Source organism: Haliotis cracherodii, unplaced genomic scaffold (assembly GCF_022045235.1).
Source record: "Haliotis cracherodii isolate W230 unplaced genomic scaffold, xgHalCrac1.p SCAF_2, whole genome shotgun sequence".
NCBI lineage: Eukaryota > Metazoa > Mollusca > Gastropoda > Lepetellida > Haliotidae > Haliotis > Haliotis cracherodii.
In genome coordinates this window covers 44,162,194-44,182,409 of record NW_027266275.1, presented here as the reverse complement: position 1 = coordinate 44,182,409, position 20,216 = coordinate 44,162,194, and the positions used below count along the sequence as shown (strand labels likewise).

Here is a 20,216-nt window from a genome sequence, read left to right as displayed (position 1 = left end):
ATAAAAATGTGGACCAAAGGTATAGAAAAACCAATTTACCAGTGTCCAAAATACAGTCCCAAATTTCATGTGTGGGGTGGGATGTACCATTATGTGATTTTGTAGGTATAATGACTAGTGCAGTATTAACTGATATTCTACAGGGCATCTCCTTCCAACAGCACAAGTTTTCTATGGTTACGGGTTGTTATTCCAGCTAGACAATGATCCAAAACATAGAGCGAAGCATTCTTAGGAATGCTGTTACAAGCAAAATGGCCCAGCTACAGTCCGTACATGAACCCATTTGAAAATATTTGGGTGATCATGAACAGAACAATTTTGATATTGGAGATATATTTTCGTTTGAGCCAGTTTCTCTTAAAAAGCACAATGATATAACATAGTAACGGCATGATTCAAAGATATACTGGTGCAACATCGGCACGTTTTGCTTGTTACATGATTACTGCATGTACTGTAGATTGTGATGCAAGGGGTTCTATAAATAGCAGGCTCTGCCAATTCTCCTATAAAATATTTACTGTGTATGTTGCCTGATTTGGCTGATTGGATGATGGGGCTTTAATATCTTCCACAAAGCTCATAGAAGTTTAACATTTTGAATGGAGAGGATTTCTGAATCCAAATTATGATCAGGCACAAGCAAGGCACATGCAAGTATAAGCAATAGAATAAACAGTAGCTAATAATTGTCTGGGGTTAGAAAAATACATGCAAGGTAGCACATCATACACTGAAACAACAGTAATGTGTAAAATAAAGGGTTGTACCATGTTCGTTTGTGAGGTCTTGACAGTATTTCCTTTTTGTTGTGACTTTTCCTTAAAGTTACTGGAGTACTGAAAAAGAGTTTTGTTTTTAAGTTAAAGGCATCAACTCAGTGAAACTAAACAAATGAAACTTAGAGTCTTAGAGCATCAGGAGCTGTTTACCAAGAGTGAAGACAATTGGCTTTGCTTGAAAATTATTACAGAAATCCTCTTTAATTTGTGCTAAACTGCAGGTATGCATGCCACCTCATTTCGGACTACTTGAATACAGACTACTTCTCTCAATAATTGTTTAAATCCATACTTTTTTGTTGAAGTTATCATTCAGAAACCAATGGCCTATTCACTAAACTGTCTTAGCCAAGACATATCTTAGAGACTTGCAACAAAAGTTACGACTGCCATAAGAGCTCTTCTTGAAGCTGTCTTAAACCCATTATAATATTATCTTACTTATGACACAAATCTCCTCAATGATAGTGAGCTCTTATGTGACTGAGGTAAAATAACCTGGAGGTTTCCCAATGATGTCATCTATTATACAGGGAGATCCCTTCATTGACATTTATAAATAGAAAATAATAATAGATATCTTAAGGATAAACAATTAAACCGCAAATGGAGATAAATGGTGACGATATGATTATGCCGGAGTCGATTTTTTTACAAAGATGCATAGTATTGTAATTATCTAGAAAGTTTTGAAGAATAATGTATGCCACTCGTATAAAAACGCATGTGTCCTTTAGACATGCTTACGTAATAACAATAAATCATAACAAAATATAGCTGGTAAAAATACAGTTGCACCTACATAAAGTTAAATACTCTGCAACATTGTTCTACAACGTACTACACCGCTTCGGCATCATTAAGTTAAACCCAGGGTCAAGGGTGCGCGGTCACATCTATAAAATGTATATTTCAAATAAAATTCTCATTTAAAATTCTTATCATTGTTGATTTGTTACAGATCAAATACTGGACAAACGAGAAAACTAGTAAATCCTAGATATTTTTATATTTATATATTTATCCTGCATTACTCCTTAATAGATTAACTGCTTGTTCTTGACAGAGAGAAAGAGCTTGTGAGAGGTCTTGTGGTTGAAGAAGTTGTTCCAACTGGTTGTGTGACCAACCCTATCACACAGCTCCCATGTGACCCCGAAAGTGGTGACAGCACATTACTGCTAAAGCAGCACATCTGAAGGCATAAAGAAGAGATAGCTGTGTGATGGGTGGGCCACTTTAGACAATGTAATGCAGGATAAGTATACAAATATAAAAAATATCTAGCATTTAACTAGATTATTTAACTTATCCTGCATTACTCCTTAATGCATTTGCATTGTACAGTACGGCGTCTCTACAGACTGCACCAATCAGCAACATCGAAGTCTGGCATCGAGCAACCATTCCTGTCAGCAGGGAGGGAGAGAGTCAGGTATGCGTGATGTCCAGGTATCGTTACAGTAAAAGTATTAAACAGAGTTAAAATCTAATACTGAAGTACCGAGGTAATGTGTGCAGCATGTAACCATCCAGTCAAGGGTGACAAGCAACGGAGAGGTCAAAAGTCAACCACCAAAGGGCTGAAACTGCAGATGCTCCCCTTTTTCAAGGGCGACATCTTGCAGGTAGTGGCTGGCAAAGACTGTGTCTGAGCACCAGAAGCAGCTTTCCATGATGGCATGTATGGAGCAGTTGCTATGTAGCACCATGGTGGAGGCAACCACCCGGATCTCATGAGGGTTGCTTGCTCTTGGAGGATCAAGTTCAATGGCCTCATAGGCCTGATGGATGTAGGCGTGAAGCCACATGGCGATCATGTTGTGGCTGACTTCTGCCTGAGATGTTGAAGATGTCGGTATTCAGAGGCGAAGACGTTTTCCCCGACGATTCTTGGAGCGTCTGATGAAACATCACAGTGCCCCTACCGGACATAGTAGGAGCTCTTGTTCGTCTTCAAATCCAACTATCGAAGATATAGGTTGGATGAAGTATCTATCCGGCTGTCGCGGAATTTTGTCAATGAAGTCCCAGCACAGCCCAAGATGAACAGTTCCATGTGCTCTGCACTCAAATCTGACACGGGGTTGATTTCTAAAGCGTGTAGTTCACTTACTCGTGCCACTGTTGCCAGAGCCATAAGGAAGATGGTCTTTTTGGTGAGGTTTTCATATGACCTTCTGATCTTCCAGACGAAAAGAGCGAAACAGCACCTTAGTCATCTTTCGATCTTCTAGAACTGCCAAGACAGAGTTAAGGTCCACAAGGCTGGTCATGATAGTACTACCCTTCAGGTGACGTTTCTGGCACAGGAATAGTAGATATTCCGCAGTGGCAGGATCCTGGTGTTTCTTTTTGCAGAAACTCTCAAAGGAACACTTGTCAAAGAGGCCCCTGGTGGTCTGTGCTTAAAGCTCTTTGTAAATGGACCTGGGGTGAAGATGTAGCCTGTCTGGTGCCGGTGTGGTAGTCTGCTGTGGTAGTCTGTTGTGGGGGTGAATCAGCAAGTTTGGCCAGCCTGGAAGTTTGATGGTGTTGGTGGAGGACATTTCTCTGAGGTCCACAAACCAGCTTCTCGACAGCCACCAAAACACTATCAAAGTCTATCAAAGGCTCCGGGTCAATCTGATCTTCTTAAAGACACTGGGAAGGAGCACTGGCAGCGGAAAAGCGTATGCCTTTAGTCCTTCCCAGGGTACGCTGAAAGTGTTGACTGCCCAGGCTTGCGGATCCAGCACCAGAGAGATGAAGGTCCAAACCTGGAAGTTCTGGCTGGTGGCAAACAGGTCAATGTTGGGATCGTCAAGGTGTTGACAGACAAGACCGAAGGTGTCCTGATGGAGTTTCCATTCTGTGGGGGCTACCCTGTCCGGTCTGGAGAGGGTGTCTGCAAGAATATTGCGACAACATTGAGCATCTGTTTCCAGTGAGAAAGAGCCAGGATAAACGCCTCCAGTTCTAGTTTGTTGATATACCACTGCTGTTGAGCAGCAGACCACAGCCAAGGCGATTTGACCCTCCAGATGTGATCCCCAGCCTTGGAGGGAAGCATCTACGAACAGGTGTAATGACGTCGTAAGCTCTGTCAAGGAGATGCGTCCAAGACATTCGACTCCACCATCCACCATTGTAGATGCGGCTTGAGGTCGTCTGGGGCCTGTTGAAGGGAGCAAGGAACATTAGCATAGGGCATAGTTGAAGCTTTCCTCTGGATGTCAGGTCCTGTGCTGACGTGGGAAGCCATTGGCAAATAGTGCTGGGTTGTTGTAGAGCAGGGAGAAGGTGGTGTTGGATTCAAGGCCACCTGTCCCTGGGTACAGAAAGGAGGTCTCGATCAGTCTGAAGGCGGCCTACGATAAATTGAAGATTGTACGAGGGCGTGAGCTCTGATTTCTGGATGATCAAGCCCAACCGATGGAGGAGAGCTGAGTGAAGACCCTGTGGCAGATCAGCATGGCTGTGTCCTGTCGCAGTTGTGCCAACCTACAGGGGTCTCGACAACTTGAAAGGCTTGGGGTAGGTGGTGCCAGTCATTGGCATCCATAGCATCAATACTTTGCCTTGTTGTCCCCACTCCCGCCACGGGAATGGAATGATGTGGTCTTCTATACCGTCTCTGGGGGACAATCCTTTTACACTACTTCAATCCCCATCAAGGGTACAGCCACTTACAATCCAAGTTAACTAATTTCCTTCCACCAAGTCTAAAAAGATCATTTATTAATTACATAACATATGTTTTAAAATTTATTTTATAATTCTATTTCTTTTAAAAAACCAATAATTAAATGGGATTAATACAATTAAAAAGGTGCCTGACAGATGACGATTTGAAATATTTATCCCTTGTAATGGCAAAATCAACAGTCAAGCAGGACATGCTTGACCATGATTCTCTCATCACAAAGGATGCAAAATGGAGGATCCTCACCTTTCAATAAATATTCAATTTATTGACACCTACTTGGGTGTCCCACTTCTTTTGCATTAGATCTCGGATGTAACATCTGATCACAGGTTTATCAACGCTGTATGGAATTAGAAGTGGTGTCACAGATTTGTTGAGTGCTGCTTTAGCTGCAGCATAGGCCATTGTGTTACCAACAATTCCAACATGGCTGGGTAACCAGTAAAAGACTATGTAGTATTGGCCTGTAGCAAGGTTATTATGTAATTCATTGATGTCGAGTATAACTGAATGCTGACACAGGAAGACAGGACAGAAAGTCGGAAAAAATAATTGCTGATGTTTAGACTGTTTGATATATTCTAGAGCATTTAAAATAGCCTTTTATTCTGCTGTAAAATTGGAAAAGCTAACTGGTAATCTAGTTGATATAGTTTTGGATCCAACGACAGTGGCGCTGGCAACAGTGTCACCATCCTTGGATCCATGTGTAAATATTGATTTCTAAGTATCTCATGTATTTCTTAACTGATCATATTCTTGTTGGTACTGTTATTGATTTGTTTCTGATTTCTTTAGTTTGGTCAATGACAGGTTTACTTGTGGCTTTACCAATTGCCAAGAAGGAGAACACAGCAACTGGAAAGGAGATATAGTTTCAAGTTCAACGTTAGCAAGCGAAATAAAAGGTTTCATTCTTATTCCAAGAGGTGGAATAAGAGATGTCTTTTTACTATTCAAATCCTCATAAAGGGGATAAAACACAAAACTGTAAGCAGGATTGGAATGTAACTTTGTGGTATACTGTAAAGATAGTTTAATACGACGTTGTTTAAATGATGGCTCATTGGCCTCAACGTACAGACTGTCAATGGGAGAAGTTCTCAAAGATCCCAGACAAAGCCTTAGACCATGATGATGTATTGGAGTAATTAAAGGTTACTTTTACAAGCTCCACCATAGATCATGGAGCCATAATCAAGTTTAGAACAGACAAGTGATCTATATCACTTGGAATCAGAAACAACTTTTAGTAAATCTAGTTGTTTCAGACATTCGGCTTTCAGATATTTTATATGTGGTAAGAAAGTAAGATGATGATAAAAAATTATTCCTAAAAATTTAACTTCTTTTAAAACTTTAATTGGAGTTGCAGCTCACAGGCCCCTGAAGCAAGATAGCGATATTACTGAAACACCGGACCCATATATATAAATAGACAAGGAACGTCACTCGCCATCTTGGCCAAGGTTGAAATCACCGGTATCGTTTAAATCAAATGGAAATGTATGCATGTCATGTCATGTACCACCCCAGAGTGGGTTGTGGCCATTTTGATCACCCATGATTATAAAAGGGGAGTAGATCATAGAGATCTTGCAGATCAGTCGGCTGAAGAGCTGACGAAGACGAAATATACAGTGTGCAGAAAGGAAAGTTGCACTGCAATTCTCGGAGATTGGTATGGCTGTGGATAACATCATTCTTAACAATGATTGAAGAACCTCCAGTGTCCCTTTCACCCGGCGGAGAAAAATAAGAGCTGTAATTCGTTAAAATTAGTTCTCAGTCCTCTACAATTCCATTGTACTATATGTGAAGGAGCTATCTCTTTGGAGGATTGACGGGAGATCTACCTATCACCTTCCTTGAGGGTGACAAGCTGTGTGTCCAATGATGATGTTGATGACTGTTGTCAGTCACATACATATCCTCAAGGGATCCATACTTATTAAAAAGTTGGACCTGGTTATCTGCCCCTTTTGAGGCTCTGCCATTATGGTACTTTGGATGATTCCGTTTTTGGTTTGGGTTTGTTTTTTGCAACTTGTTTCACTTTAGTTTCTGAGTTAGGGTTAGCTGATAGAGATGATGATAGTTTCTGAGATAAAGATGAATCTTTATCACAAGACGCCTGCGAGTGAATGATTGTTTGTGATGTAGTAATGGTTTGTGAACTAGAGGTCTCTTGTGGAAGCCTAACCTTGACTGCAGTAGACAACATGGTAGGAGCAGAAGCTTTCACCCATGTGTATACAGTCTGGCAACCGACTGAATGGCATGAAACAGTCTTTGGAATGATAACAGGAGATGGCCTTGAAACAGAAACAGCAGCAGGGTAACTTGGGCCTGACTTTTCTTGAGCAAGAACGGTTTTCTTTGCATCCAGAAAAGATATGTAATCTTTGGAAGATGAGGGATAATTGCCAGAGCAGTTTACTCAGGAAAGAGGTTTGTCACAAAGTCTGCTATCTTCACATTTTCAAAGACATCGATGGCAGGCAGCTGAGTAATGGCATGATTTTGAGCCATGGCCATACTTTGGGCAACAGTAACACCTCAGGGGATTTGGGATGGAAGCATCCACCCTTAAGTTACAGTAGCCAGCTTTTAGTGATTCTGGACATGATGGAAGACAAAAGGTAAATAGATATGTGTTTGTCTGTATAATTTGACTGTCTCTCTTAGAAGTGAAACGTTAAGCATCAGTAACTCCTTGTGAGTGTAATTCTGACACTATGTCAGTCTCAGACATGTCTGCAAGGCAACGTCCTACATCACAGACAATGCCTTTACTATTGCTGAGAGCCCTGTGAGGAGAAACCTCAACAGGAACTTTTGCGAGTGATTTGATAAAGTTAAATCAGTACTTTTAAAAACTTGGGCATAGCTTCTGCGCACCAGGGCTACCCGCAAGGCCTAGGAGCAATACTGCCAAGGACATTGTGTCATGAATAATAATAAAGGCATCAAGACATCATGTCAGATCTTAAGGAAAGTATACTCAACCGCATTGATGATTTAGAGAAAAGTGTTGGACAGGATGTGCTCTCAGTTAAATCAGAGGTCACATCGCTCCGGGGAGATGTTACGGAGTTGCAGAGACAGGTAACACAGGTGAAAGAGATGCATGATTCAGTCAGATTCGAGATAGATGAGATTCACTAGAGATCAGATGGAGTAGATAGTAAGTTGGATGACTTGGACGCCAGGATAGAAGATCAGGAGAGGCGCAGCAGGAGAAATAATCTAGTTATGTATAATGTGCCCGACACAGAAGGTGAGACGTATACCCAGAGCAAGAACAAGGTCCTAGAGATTTTGAACTCAGCTAGAGAGACTACAGATCTCCCCCCATTTGTCGCAAGAGATATAGAGAGGGCACATTGGCTGCCATCCAAATCTACCAATAAACCACGACCCATCATAGTACGCATGTATCATTGGGAGGATAAGTGGCACGCGGTCAAGTTAAGGGAAGTGCTGAAACTGAAGGGATATGGAATTGCTAATGATCTTACGAATTTCCAACGTCGTGAACTTTATAAATTGAGAACTGAGAACCCAGACTCCCGATTTTACTATAAGGGTAATAAACTTATAGAGGTTCCAAAAGACGGTGAGAATGATTCTTTTGGTGTCGATAAGTACCCACAGAGGGTACTGAGATCTAGTTCCCGACTCCTTCGTGGACAGACAGGACCTAGGGGATCTAGGGGATCAGGAAGGGGCCGTGGGTGGCCAAGGCCGTGATAGAAAGACTAATCCCAGTCAATTACGAGATAACGATGCACATTCTGTCAGTGAGGATAACTATGTCAGTTGCATATTTTGGAACATTGCTGGTGTTTTGGAGAAACTTTCAGATAATGATTTTCTTGATCATATAAAATCTTTTGATATAATTGGTTTAACTGAAACCTGGATAGATAACATAGAATTATGCAATGTATTTAGAGATTTTGATGTATTTACTAAGACAGCTGATAATCTTGCTAAGTTTGGCAGGCTCTCTGGTGGTATTGCAGTTTTGGTAAGAAGAGATTTGAGTAAATATATCATTTGGACAAAAGTATTAGACAATGCAATTTATATATTGTTTGATAAAGACATATTTGATTTAGACTCTGACATACTCTACGCGTGCAAGCGCATATAATAGCTATAAGTTTGTTTGGGATGATAATATGTTAAACACATTCAGAGAGAATTTACTTACAGACGATATCCCAAAGCTTCTAGATAAATGTGTCGATTTTGTATTTTCTGATATAAACAAAAGTGTTAATGCTATTGCAGATGCTCTATGTGTAGCTGCTAATGATATGAAACGAAAAGTAAGTCGAGTTAGAGAAAGGGTGAAAAGAAATCCATGGTTTGATAACGAGTGTGAAATGCTTAAAAAAGAAAGATGTAAATATTTAAATAGATTTCGAAATTGCAAAAATGAAAGTAACCTAAAAGAATATCATGCCGCTAGAAACAAATATACTGCCATCTGTAAATATAAACAAAACAAGTGCAAAAGTGAGCATGGCTCACTAATACCCCCGACCCGCCTAGTGTGTCAGTAGTTACAAATTAAATAGCTAGGATAGGGTAACTTAGGTTTTGAAAAATTCATAAAAAGATGGAAAATTAATAAAAACAATTTTTTTCTTTTGACTGCACCTATCCATATGACATAGATTATATGTACTAAGTTTATGATGAATCCACTGAATAGTTTAAGAGAAATCGAGCGGACAAAGTTTTTGGACGGATGTTAGGGTTTGAAAAATTCTTTAATAAATGGAAAATTAAACTGGGCAACTGGTGTTAGAGAACTCTTATTTGAATCTGGTTTTGGTAATGTTCGGTATGATCAACGGGTCAATAATACTACTGAGTTTATCCAGTCACTGAAACAAAGACTAAAAGACCAAAATACTCTTACAGTGAACCAAACATACGTAAATTTACACTTGACAAAATATCATCCATTCCAAAAAATCCAAAACTTGGAAATACCACCATTCCAATTGGAAATATGACCATTCCAATATTTGGAAAGGTCATATTTCCAAGCTTGGATTTGTTTGGATTTGTTTGGAAATGTTTGGAAATGTTTGGATACAACATGTCATAATCATATCTGTTAAAAGTTGTACAACTTTTGACCTTATGTGAGATTAGTAATGACATGAAAGTAAATAATTAAGAGTATTTTGGCACTATGTATCACGAAAAGACCAAATCATGAGAAAATTTAACTAAAAGAAATTCTGTCATTTAAAGAGGCTACTCTTTATATTTAATTTCTTATCTTCCTTGTCTATAATCATATGACATTGACTTTGAACTTTGAACAATTAAACAAATATTTTGTTTTCCCATACCGACTTACGGTTGTCGTAAAACAAAGACAGTTTCGAGAATATAGAGGGCCTTTATTATAATTTGAACTAATATACATATGTACATAATAGTACTAGGTATAAATGAATTTTGAAAAGTGTTCGTACAAGAATATGAACTTTGAATTATCTCGGAATTATGCGCAACACATAGGGCTGAAAATTTTATAATTGTTCTGGAACTATCTGACGGTAATTCAAAACAGGGAACAAGATTTCGTCAAATGAATCATTGAGCCAGGAATGCAACGATTTAAATGCTGACAAAATGAATAAACATATCTGGAACAGAGTAGACTGTTCATGTGGACAATTATATGCTACGTCTATTGCCAATGAAGTTTATCACCCCATGTTATAGCATTTGTTTCATATAAAAGACAGAAACCAAATAAATGGGACAATTAGTTATGAATAAGCTTTACCTCTGTCAAAGAGAGGATCCGAAATCACCGCAAGTAGTATAGGTGATGGGGGTTCTGGACCACTTCCACTGGAGACGGATTCATATTCCTATACTGCCACTACAGGTAGTATTTTTTATGTGTAAATGATTATGCGATTCAACGATAGTCATAAGATTAAATTAAATTGACCACCACCTGGAGTCTATGATATAAATTTTTATAAGTAATGATGGTTCTGGCTCACTTCCACTGGAGCCGGATTTGTATTTAACGAAACATCAATATTAATTAATAATGAATAAAATTTACTATAGCCCACAAGGATATTGGAAAGGTATAGGAGCAATAAAAAAATTAGCCACCGCGGCTAAGGTATCTAAAGATGTGGCCAAGGATTGGTTAAAGAAACAAGCGATGTGGCAAATATATTTACCGGCACCGCGTTATATACCGAGGAAGAAGTTTGATATTTTTACGACGAATGAAGTTCATCAGGCTGACCTCTTGTTTCTTCCCCACGATAAGGTAAAACGCAAAACGGATAAATACGCTTTAACAGTAGTGGATGTGGCTAGTCGATACAAAGAGGCTGAGCCATTAACCTCGAAAGATTCAACAGAAGTAGCTAATGCACTGAGTCGCATATATAAACGCGGACCGCTAAAATGGCCTAAGCTATTTCAAGTAGATCCCGGTCGCGAGTTTATGGGATCGATAACTAAACTGTTAACAAAGCACAACGTCAAAATCGTCCGTGGTGAAAGAGAGGCCCACCGCAGTCAAGCCATTGTTGAAAGATTTAACAGGACATTAGCGGAACGTTTGTTTGGCTATCAGTATGGGATCGAAATGAAATCCGAGCGATTGAGATCAACCGAATGGGTGACACGATTATCAGCCGTTGTATCAGCGCTGAATAATGAAGTAACGAGATTAATAGGGAAGAAACCATCCGATGCTATTAAAATGAAATCCGTGACTTCCGAATCTTCAGCACCGAGGAGAGGCAAAGAACAAAAACTTCCGGATAGAGTAAGGGTAAGATATTTATACCAGCCCGGTGAACTCGAAGGAGGCCTACGTCGCGCAACCGATCCCATATGGTCCCTTAAGACGTATAACATTAGTAGATTGGTTATGAAAGAAGGAGAGCCTATTCTTTATTATCTTCAAGATGGACCGGGTAGGGCATTTGTACGAGAAGAGTTGTTCATAGTTCCCGACGGTACGGTATTACCACCATAGGTAAGCATAGGTAGTTACACCATCATTATCAATCCATCTCTTTGTATCTAAGGGGGATAATGATGTCTTGTTCATTCTTAATCCATATATCCTATGATCGTAACTTCTTAAAGAGTTCATCTCGTGTTTGAACGTTCTACCGTTGAATAATGATTCTTTATACTGTTCGTGTTTGATATACTTTTTTACAACATACTTCTTAACACCCTTGGCTTTTCTTATCTCTCCATTATCGGACTTTTTTATAGAATACATCTTAGGTCTTAATCCCACATACTCCGCTACAGGGGTCCCAGCACATTCATCCTTCATCTTACCTAACACCTTTTTATTTACTACGCTGTGCAGTGGATTATCTTTTGGGTAATCGCTCGTGTCGTACATATCTATTTTTTCTGCCATATCTTTATACACATCCTCGGTTTGTATTTCCATCAACAAAGAATCTGTGTCGGTATATAGCACCTCGCATCTATCGCCGTATTGCTTCTTAAAGCTCTGCACGCTAACGTCGAACCCATTCGACAGAGGTGTCCATCCCCGTGCATCTGATGTCGAACCCATTCGACAGGCGAATAGCATAACAACACCCCAAAATAAAACTCGCCATATCTATTTACCAAGAAGGCTTTGCGTAACATTTAAATTACGTATGACATGCATAAATGCTCAGCTTGCTCAATATCAAAACGTTCAGTCATTTATTTACCTCAAAAAGAAAATATCGCGAGTTAAAAAAGTTTCGGCCAAACTTCTCGGCACACATCTACCAGGAATGGCCATTGTTGACTTTTGGCACTTCACGTTGAGCGGCATGCAGTCCAATATTTTCTTTATAATTTCATCATTTTTCCTATTCGATCATAATTTTGTGTTTGCTGACGAAAGGAAAACACTCATGTTCCTTTATTTCTAAAAATTAGCAACTTTCGGTGTAATTAATTGTAAACAAAAACAATCTGAATCGTAACATCATCGATTGGATGGAACTTGTACGATCATGGCAACGGCGGTAAACAAACAACTCCACATGCATAGTTATCCCGTTAGACTATTACAATCATTTTGTTACATCTTACTTAATTTTCTAGAATTATTGACACGCATGTATAAATCTTTGTAAAAAGAATTTCATTTTTAAAGAGTTTGCAAATGATTTCGTTTGATAAACTTTCCGACACATTGCCAAGCCGACAAACGTCAGTGATACGTTTGGGCGTGGCCTAACTCGCGATTTGTTGAGTCGAACAAAGTCAAAAAACACTGTGAAAAACGACAAATATTGGATGATACGCAAAATCTGAACTGATATACATTCTAGGTAAACCATTCAATAGCAACATAATGCATTTTACGAGAAATAATCAAAGTACTTGCAATTTTAGTTATCATTTCTGAAACCGGAAGCACGTACAGCATGTGACACATGGAAGCAAAATATGCAAAAGTTGGTAAGCTATCATAAAGAAATTCCGAAATAGATTCAAATTCAAAAGAAAATACATAATTTACTATTTTTCGTCAACTATTTACTATTTATTGATCTGGAGAGCAGTCTTCACTCTTATTTGTTTCATATTTCTTCGTGATTGTCGCCATAAAATGTGTAAGTCTAAATCCGAAACCGTAATGGATTTCACGCTCGATGATTTTAATTTTAAAATATTTTCTATAAACGAGCGCAACGGAGAGCGATCCAACGTATTGGTATGCCATAATAATAACATAATATTGTTATTGGTCTAACATTACAAAAAGAACAATTTAAATATTAAAGATGTTGTTGAAAACTTTCTGAGAACCTCCCGTCCTCTGAACCGATAACATTTTGGTACACAACGAGGTAGTGTAAATATATATAGATTCTAGGCTCCTATTTATATATGTGTGTGATTTTGTACCCAAAACAAATTAAATTGTACCCAAAATACTTTGTGAATTTGTACCTAAGAAAATAAGACAATAGATCTATAATTATATTTATGTTTTAATGTAGATGAACAGAACACATAATAAAATATTTCATCAAGTTCCAAATATGATTATGTGATCCTTGAAATTGATTGTTTAGTTTTGAGAGAAAATTGACGTCTTGTCACTGAAGGAGAGGCCAGTTAAGTTGGTTAAACCTAAGTTAGAATGAATTGTTTTTTATAGGAAAGTGATATTATGTTAAGTTTAAGACACCAAATTAATGTATATCTTTGAAATAATTCTAGGTAGATCTACAAAATCACATACCCATTTGGGTAACAAATTACTAGAAATTTTGGGTGCCAAAGTCACCACTGTACATTTCAACTGATTTTCGTGAATCAATGGGATAAAAAAAATTCGTCTGAATGATTCCTTTTCTCATTTTTTAAGACAAGAATTTGTTTTACATAACAAAACAGGCAGATCTACACGGATCACGTTTAGTCCTAAAAATGTGAAAAATATGGACACCTCAGAAATGAGGGCTTATAAGGTTATAATTCTACCTAACTAGTCACATGGTTTGACTTAGATCTAGGTCTATCTAAGAAAAGTCCTTATGAAAATCCTTTTTTAATTTTTTTATGACACTTACATTTCTGGCACTTAGACAAAGAGTATTCAAGGAAAGACAGATATGTTTTTGAATGAAAATATGACTTTCCTTTATAATTCTTTTTTCATGATGACAGGGGAACTTTTATACACACCAGCTGAGGAAGTTGTGATACTGTGATTGCATACAAAGAAAAAACAGTTTGGAAGCAGTACCTGTATGTATAAAATAGACCACATAAGGTGAACAAAAGTAATGGATTGGCTGACTGGAAAAAATACATTTGGCAAGGGTAAACATGTACACAGGCATGTTTCTTTTCATTCCAACCAGAAGACTGAGATAGCATTTTCTAAGAAACCTATGGCAAACTAACCAGCTTATGTGCCACCATGGTTCTTGTGATTAAACAAACACAAATGTCATGTACTGTTACAAGTACTGTTACTGTAATTAAATTAAATTAATTCCTATTAAATTATATTTCAGAATTGTTTTATTTGGAAACAAACCACATAATGCGCAAAATTAATGTCCATATTAGTTTAGTATGTATATGTTAAGGATCTGATTTAATCATTATTCATGGAATACTAAAATTAAAATGATGACATCAGAGAGTTACTTATTCACATAGTTGATTTTCAGAGTGCAAGATAATAATTGTTGAATAAATATGTTTAAACTAAAGATAATAATTGAAGTTTGATCAGTTACACTGTGCTGATGCAAAGACTAATATTTACTGTCCCCACACACCATCATTGTGGGAAAAATAACTATTAAATATAACTTAAAATTTTAAAACCTGTAAAAAGCTGTAAATAATTAAACAATTACAAATCTATCATCAATGCGCAATCATGGTGGTCTTCATATTTTTGGAATAAATTTAGAAATCCTTCGTGAAACTGTTCTAAAATCATGCTAGAATCTATGAATGTATTCCCGAAAGGAAAACTATCCTAAATGTAATGTGGAACTAACACCGAAAATATGTACGTAGAATTTTATTGCTTATATATACCCTATCATTTTCAGCAACGCGGGGATGTTATTTTGAAACACGTTTTGTCAAGCCCATTTTCGCGCACCTGTTGTTGAGGGTGATCTTGCTGATCGACGATATCCATAGACGTATTACGTGGGATACACTTGTTGTAGTGAAACTTATCAGCATGTACATCGCAGAAATATGAATCATGTCCCATTTATATTCACAACATTGAATGGTGATTCTTAAATATCAACAGAAGTTCAAATAAAAGATACCGAGAAACTTGCATGTGGCATGTTGATTTATCGTCTACCGTTTCCGGGTCACGGGAGCATGCAAGGTCAAACGGATTAACTAATACGCGAATTATATCGTCAAAGTCACATTTTTATTTCATGTTAGTGGTGATTACTGATACTGTGTATCGACTTATATTTTTGCTCTATGTGATAGGCGAACTATTTCAAATTTTACTGTAATTGTTTTGTTTCGAAAGCTTATCAGCAGACTACCCCTGTCTGTGACATCACATCCGGTGACCTTTGCACTAATTGAAATAGTGCTGTCAGAATTCACGATCTTTATTTTCATTTCTCTCTCGTCATATTTATTGGAATATGACGAATAAAACATTCTTCGATTGAGAAGATCGTCAACTTTCGCCAAGTTATATTTATAAAGGCAATGTAAACTTTGTTGATATTAAAATAGCAATAAGTTATGCGGAGGTCGGGCGAAGCGCGCCATGTTTGATTTTAGGACGTCTGCTAGCATCATGACACGGGTTGTTTATTTTTGTATATCGTAAATATTCAACCAAAACGCTTGAAATTAGGATTAGTGAATATTTATAAGTCATTAATTGTTTCCTGCAAATTTTATAACATGACACGTCAGATTAACCCGAATATTCGTATTTCTGCAACCGACATGATGACCTCGAAAATTAAGTTATTTTTCTGTTTAACGTTTAGATAATAAATTCACTGAAATGGTTCATAATTTACCATCGCGCTGATATATGCCGATTATAAATCCCGAATTTTTACTCAATTGAAATTATGATATCGGAGATATGATTATTGAAATCAATTTGCAAAAATGTTACGATATTAGAGGGTTTCTAGCATGAAATGCAAACCACCTTCAATAACGCAATTCAGGTAAGTTCAAGAAAATTAACAAATTTTGTGTTCGCTTTGGTCTTAACCTTGGTATGATTGAAAACACCAGGATATTTTTATATAGAATTGTGTAGTTTTCTATCAGGAATAAATGTGCAAAATATTTCTTCAATTGGCCCTTGTTTAATGAGGCACCGACTGTTTGAAATCACCCACCCTCTTTAGAGCGCCTTATGCTAAAATTAATCCAGCAGGCAGGGGTAAGAAGTGTGAAAATAATTCAGCAGGCTAAAGGTTAAGTTCGTTGTAATAAAAGTCATACATTAAGTGTTTTGACAAGTCGAGAATACTCATACCGACGTACACCGGTCTGTTGAATTTTATATTACTTTTCTGCATATGCAACGCGGCTAAGTCGTTATCGAATATCTTGCTTCTGTTAAAAGCCGGACTGGCTATAAGTTTCCTGCGTCTTTCTTCCTCATTAGATCTGACTAATTTAACATCAACACGCTTCCTTAGATTCTCCATAGTTTTACCGAATACCGAGTTATTCATGAGCTTATACAGATTCTTTTCGAAATCGCTGGTGGCTATCTTTCTTAAATCTGTGTTCAGCCTTATATAGGGCTCCATCCAAGGGCTTTGATCAAACTTTAGAACTCTGTGTATTTTCTTAAGTTTCATACCTAACGATAGATACAACTGGAGATTTCTGTAGTGAATATATATTTTGTCTTATCCATCAAATTTGGTACGAGTTTTTCTACGTTAGCTAACCTACTATTACCCATCAAGGAGCGTTGATATTCCGACATCCAGTCTTTATTAACCATTAATCTTTCGGGAGCTAGCGGGTAACTGTTATGGTCTTTATGTAAGGAACTCGGATATTCCAAGTCAACTTCTAGTATGTACCCTTTATTCTCATCATTATTATTGATATCATCGACCCACTCAAAACCACCCGTGGGTAAAGGTTGACTCATAGCCCATCCATACAAATTGTTAGCGTCGAGATATGATATATGCGTGTCGGGTTTACTCGGATCGTATCCTTCCACTAATTTATTATTAGCCTTGGAATACCTTTTCGCTGCCATCGATATACCCCGTCTTAATCCTTTCTCAATAAACAAGTGCATATCGTAATCTGTGAGTAGTTTTAGTTCTATGCCGGTCTTCTTCAACAATGCATCCCACGATAGTCCGGGACTGGAATAGTACCATGCCGGGTCCAAGCCGTATTGTTTTAAACACGTCTTTCTAAATATGTCGAATTTATATCGGCGAGTAACAGTACATCCGTTTTTAAGTACAGATCGTGATAATCGCCTAAATTCTTACAACCTAATTTATCCCAGACCGTCAGAGCGTGTTCATAATCGGCATCTGTTATTCTAGATTCTGTTAAGTTACTATAGAATGATTCGAGGGGTGGTAATTCAGTTTCTTCGAATCTAGACCAATCATCCATATATTCGTAAGGATATACACCTTTTCTCAGCAACAAATGACGAGTTATCTTATCGGTATATTGATTTGTTATCGCGAAGTCATCGGGATTGTTCGCTTTAGCTAAATTGTCCAGGGAAGATAACAGAAACTGTACGGAGTCTATGAATCTAAGCCCATTACTTTGTTTTATTCTAGATTTCCCATCCTTGTCCCTATAATGTATAGGTTTAGTCAACGAGAACGATATGTATTTTTCCATATTGTTAGGAATGCACGTTAAACCGCCGTCGGTCTTTGAGATAGCTTGCATAATGAGATGTGAATCGTATCCTCTAAGGTTGTGAAACACAACGGGGATGGGTATTGTTTGAGGATTCATTTTTAGTTTCAAGTTACACTCGTTATGCGCGGCTCCCCGATAATTACCCGTGACGTGACAATGATCTCTTACGGAATCCCCATCCAGGGGTTTATTACAAACGTGACAACTCGTTGACTTCTTGTGGGCCCTCCAATCATCTATCGTCATACGCATGGGTTTCTTACACGATAATTCTTCCCTGATTATTCTCTCTTCATTTTGTAGATATTCTAGGAACTTTCCCGCTGCATCGGGACCTCTGTAAATCACGGGAGTGTTTGTTTTCCCATCATACCTTACAACTATATATCCAAACCCACAAGGAATATGTTCTTGAGTTTTGTACGTAAAACTACTATGGTTGGTATGTTCTATGGGCTTGATAAGCGCTTCGAAGTCGGCGTAAATTACGTACGGTACTGGCATTTGATTACAATAATGTTCAAATTTTAATATATTTTTTCCCTCTTTAGGCATATCAATCCTTATGCGCTTCTAATAGATCTTGTCTGCTGTACCCATGCAGGCATCTTTCGCAGAAATATTTCTTTTCCTTATGTTTTGTTTGATCGTATAGCACCCTGTTTAAACTCTTTATCCATGTATAATGATATTTTCCATCTTTTTCGATCAGAAATGAATTTATTCTGGGAATATGTTCCGGAGCGGAGCTTATCCTGTGTACAACAATTCCTTTAAAATGTCCGAAAACATTTATAGCTAAATTATTTTGCTTTTCCACCTTATCAATTTGCGATATTGGTGTAGGTTCGTCTATACCATCGAAGTTGAGTCCATCGTTTTGGGGATAGCTAGAAGGTCTATCCGGATGCTTGTCTACGGGGAACAATGCAGATCTTATCATCATTCTTAAACAATCATCGGATTTATTTTTTACGTTAATTATGGCTTTTTTCTTCTTATGATACGGGGGTAAATCTATATAAGATCCACCTTTGAAGGGCATATAATTCGCTATATCTAAATATAAACTATCGATTTTATCCACACCCCAACCGAACCTCTATTAGTCCAGCGTTCTAAAGTTTCCTGTATCCTCTGAAATGATGTATCTAATGATGAGTCTATAGTATCGGATTCGGTTATAACTTCTTGATTGCTTCGGAAATATGGTTCGGTATATTCGACGCTATCGTCTGCGTTACTTTTAGTCAATGACATTTTAATCGTCAGCTGGTATTTTATACTTTGTAAATCATCTAATTCCTCGTTAATTTTACTCGATATGATGGGCTTAATATCGTTAACATCCATGTTGGAATTAATATCCATCTTCCAACCTCTTAGATATTTACCAACGCCGGCGGTTGTGGGTACAAATATTAATTCTTGTTGTTGTTGATTAACATTATCATTATCATCATCATCATCATTATCATCATTATTATTATCTAGTAAAATGATCAATTCAGCTCTTCTCATTCGAGAATAACCTCTCAGCCCACTGTTTCTCGCTCGAACTTTGAGTTCTCTAACAGTCTGTGGTGGTTCCAAACCGAGTAAGGTAATCAATTCAGCTTTTCTCATACGAGAATATCCACGTAGACCACGTTGCTTTGCCATAGCCTTCAACTCTCTGACAAAAACCATAGTGGTTGAATGGTATATGCAAAATGAAACAAATGTCTAATTGGTTGTTTTCATATATCTAAATACATATTCTCCCCAACCTATTCCTCTCATTGATGTAATCTCTCTTCCTAGCATAAATAATCTGATTCCTGACCCTATCAGCACCGTGTTTCTTACATAAACAATAACGACCTTGGACCCCTATCCCGCATTCAGAACACGTATAGTTTATGTGTCCACGCTTGATGTAATAATTGTGTATACCGCAGTAAATTTCAACACAGCGTCTGTTACATAGAGTCGTCTTCCCCATGAGTGTAAACTTGCAGTTATTCATGGTATATACATCTATCATATCATTTGTCTAAATGCAAATCACATCTACACTATTGTATAGCTGAAAATCAATAGAGCAGATAACCCCATAATAACAAATGCGACCTCTCGGTCTTTCTGAGCCTCTGAGGGTGTATAAAACTGACTCATTGTTGGTCTCGGTATTGGGTCGAGTTTTTTCCCATAAACGAGGTAGTATTCGTGCATGGCAGATTCGACATCCTTAAACATTTGAATTGAATGTCCTTCCTTAATCAGTTGTTCATGAATAAAGTCTAATCTCTTCATTCTCT

At 37.8% G+C, this 20,216-nt stretch overlaps 1 protein-coding gene across 3 annotated transcripts in view; it reads right to left on the bottom strand.

Moving 5' to 3' along the window:
* Positions 1-20,216, bottom strand: part of LOC139468142 (rab11 family-interacting protein 4-like) — a 403,346-nt gene that overhangs the window by 279,054 nt on the left and 104,076 nt on the right. For 2 of the 3 annotated variants that reach the window (XM_071249916.1, XM_071249917.1), the window contains exon 6: positions 774-842. The exons of the other annotated variant lie outside the window; for it this stretch is intronic. In XM_071249916.1, coding sequence (XP_071106017.1) covers positions 774-842 — 69 coding nt within the window. The remainder of the gene's footprint in view (positions 1-773; positions 843-20,216) is intronic. 3 annotated transcript variants of the gene reach the window in all.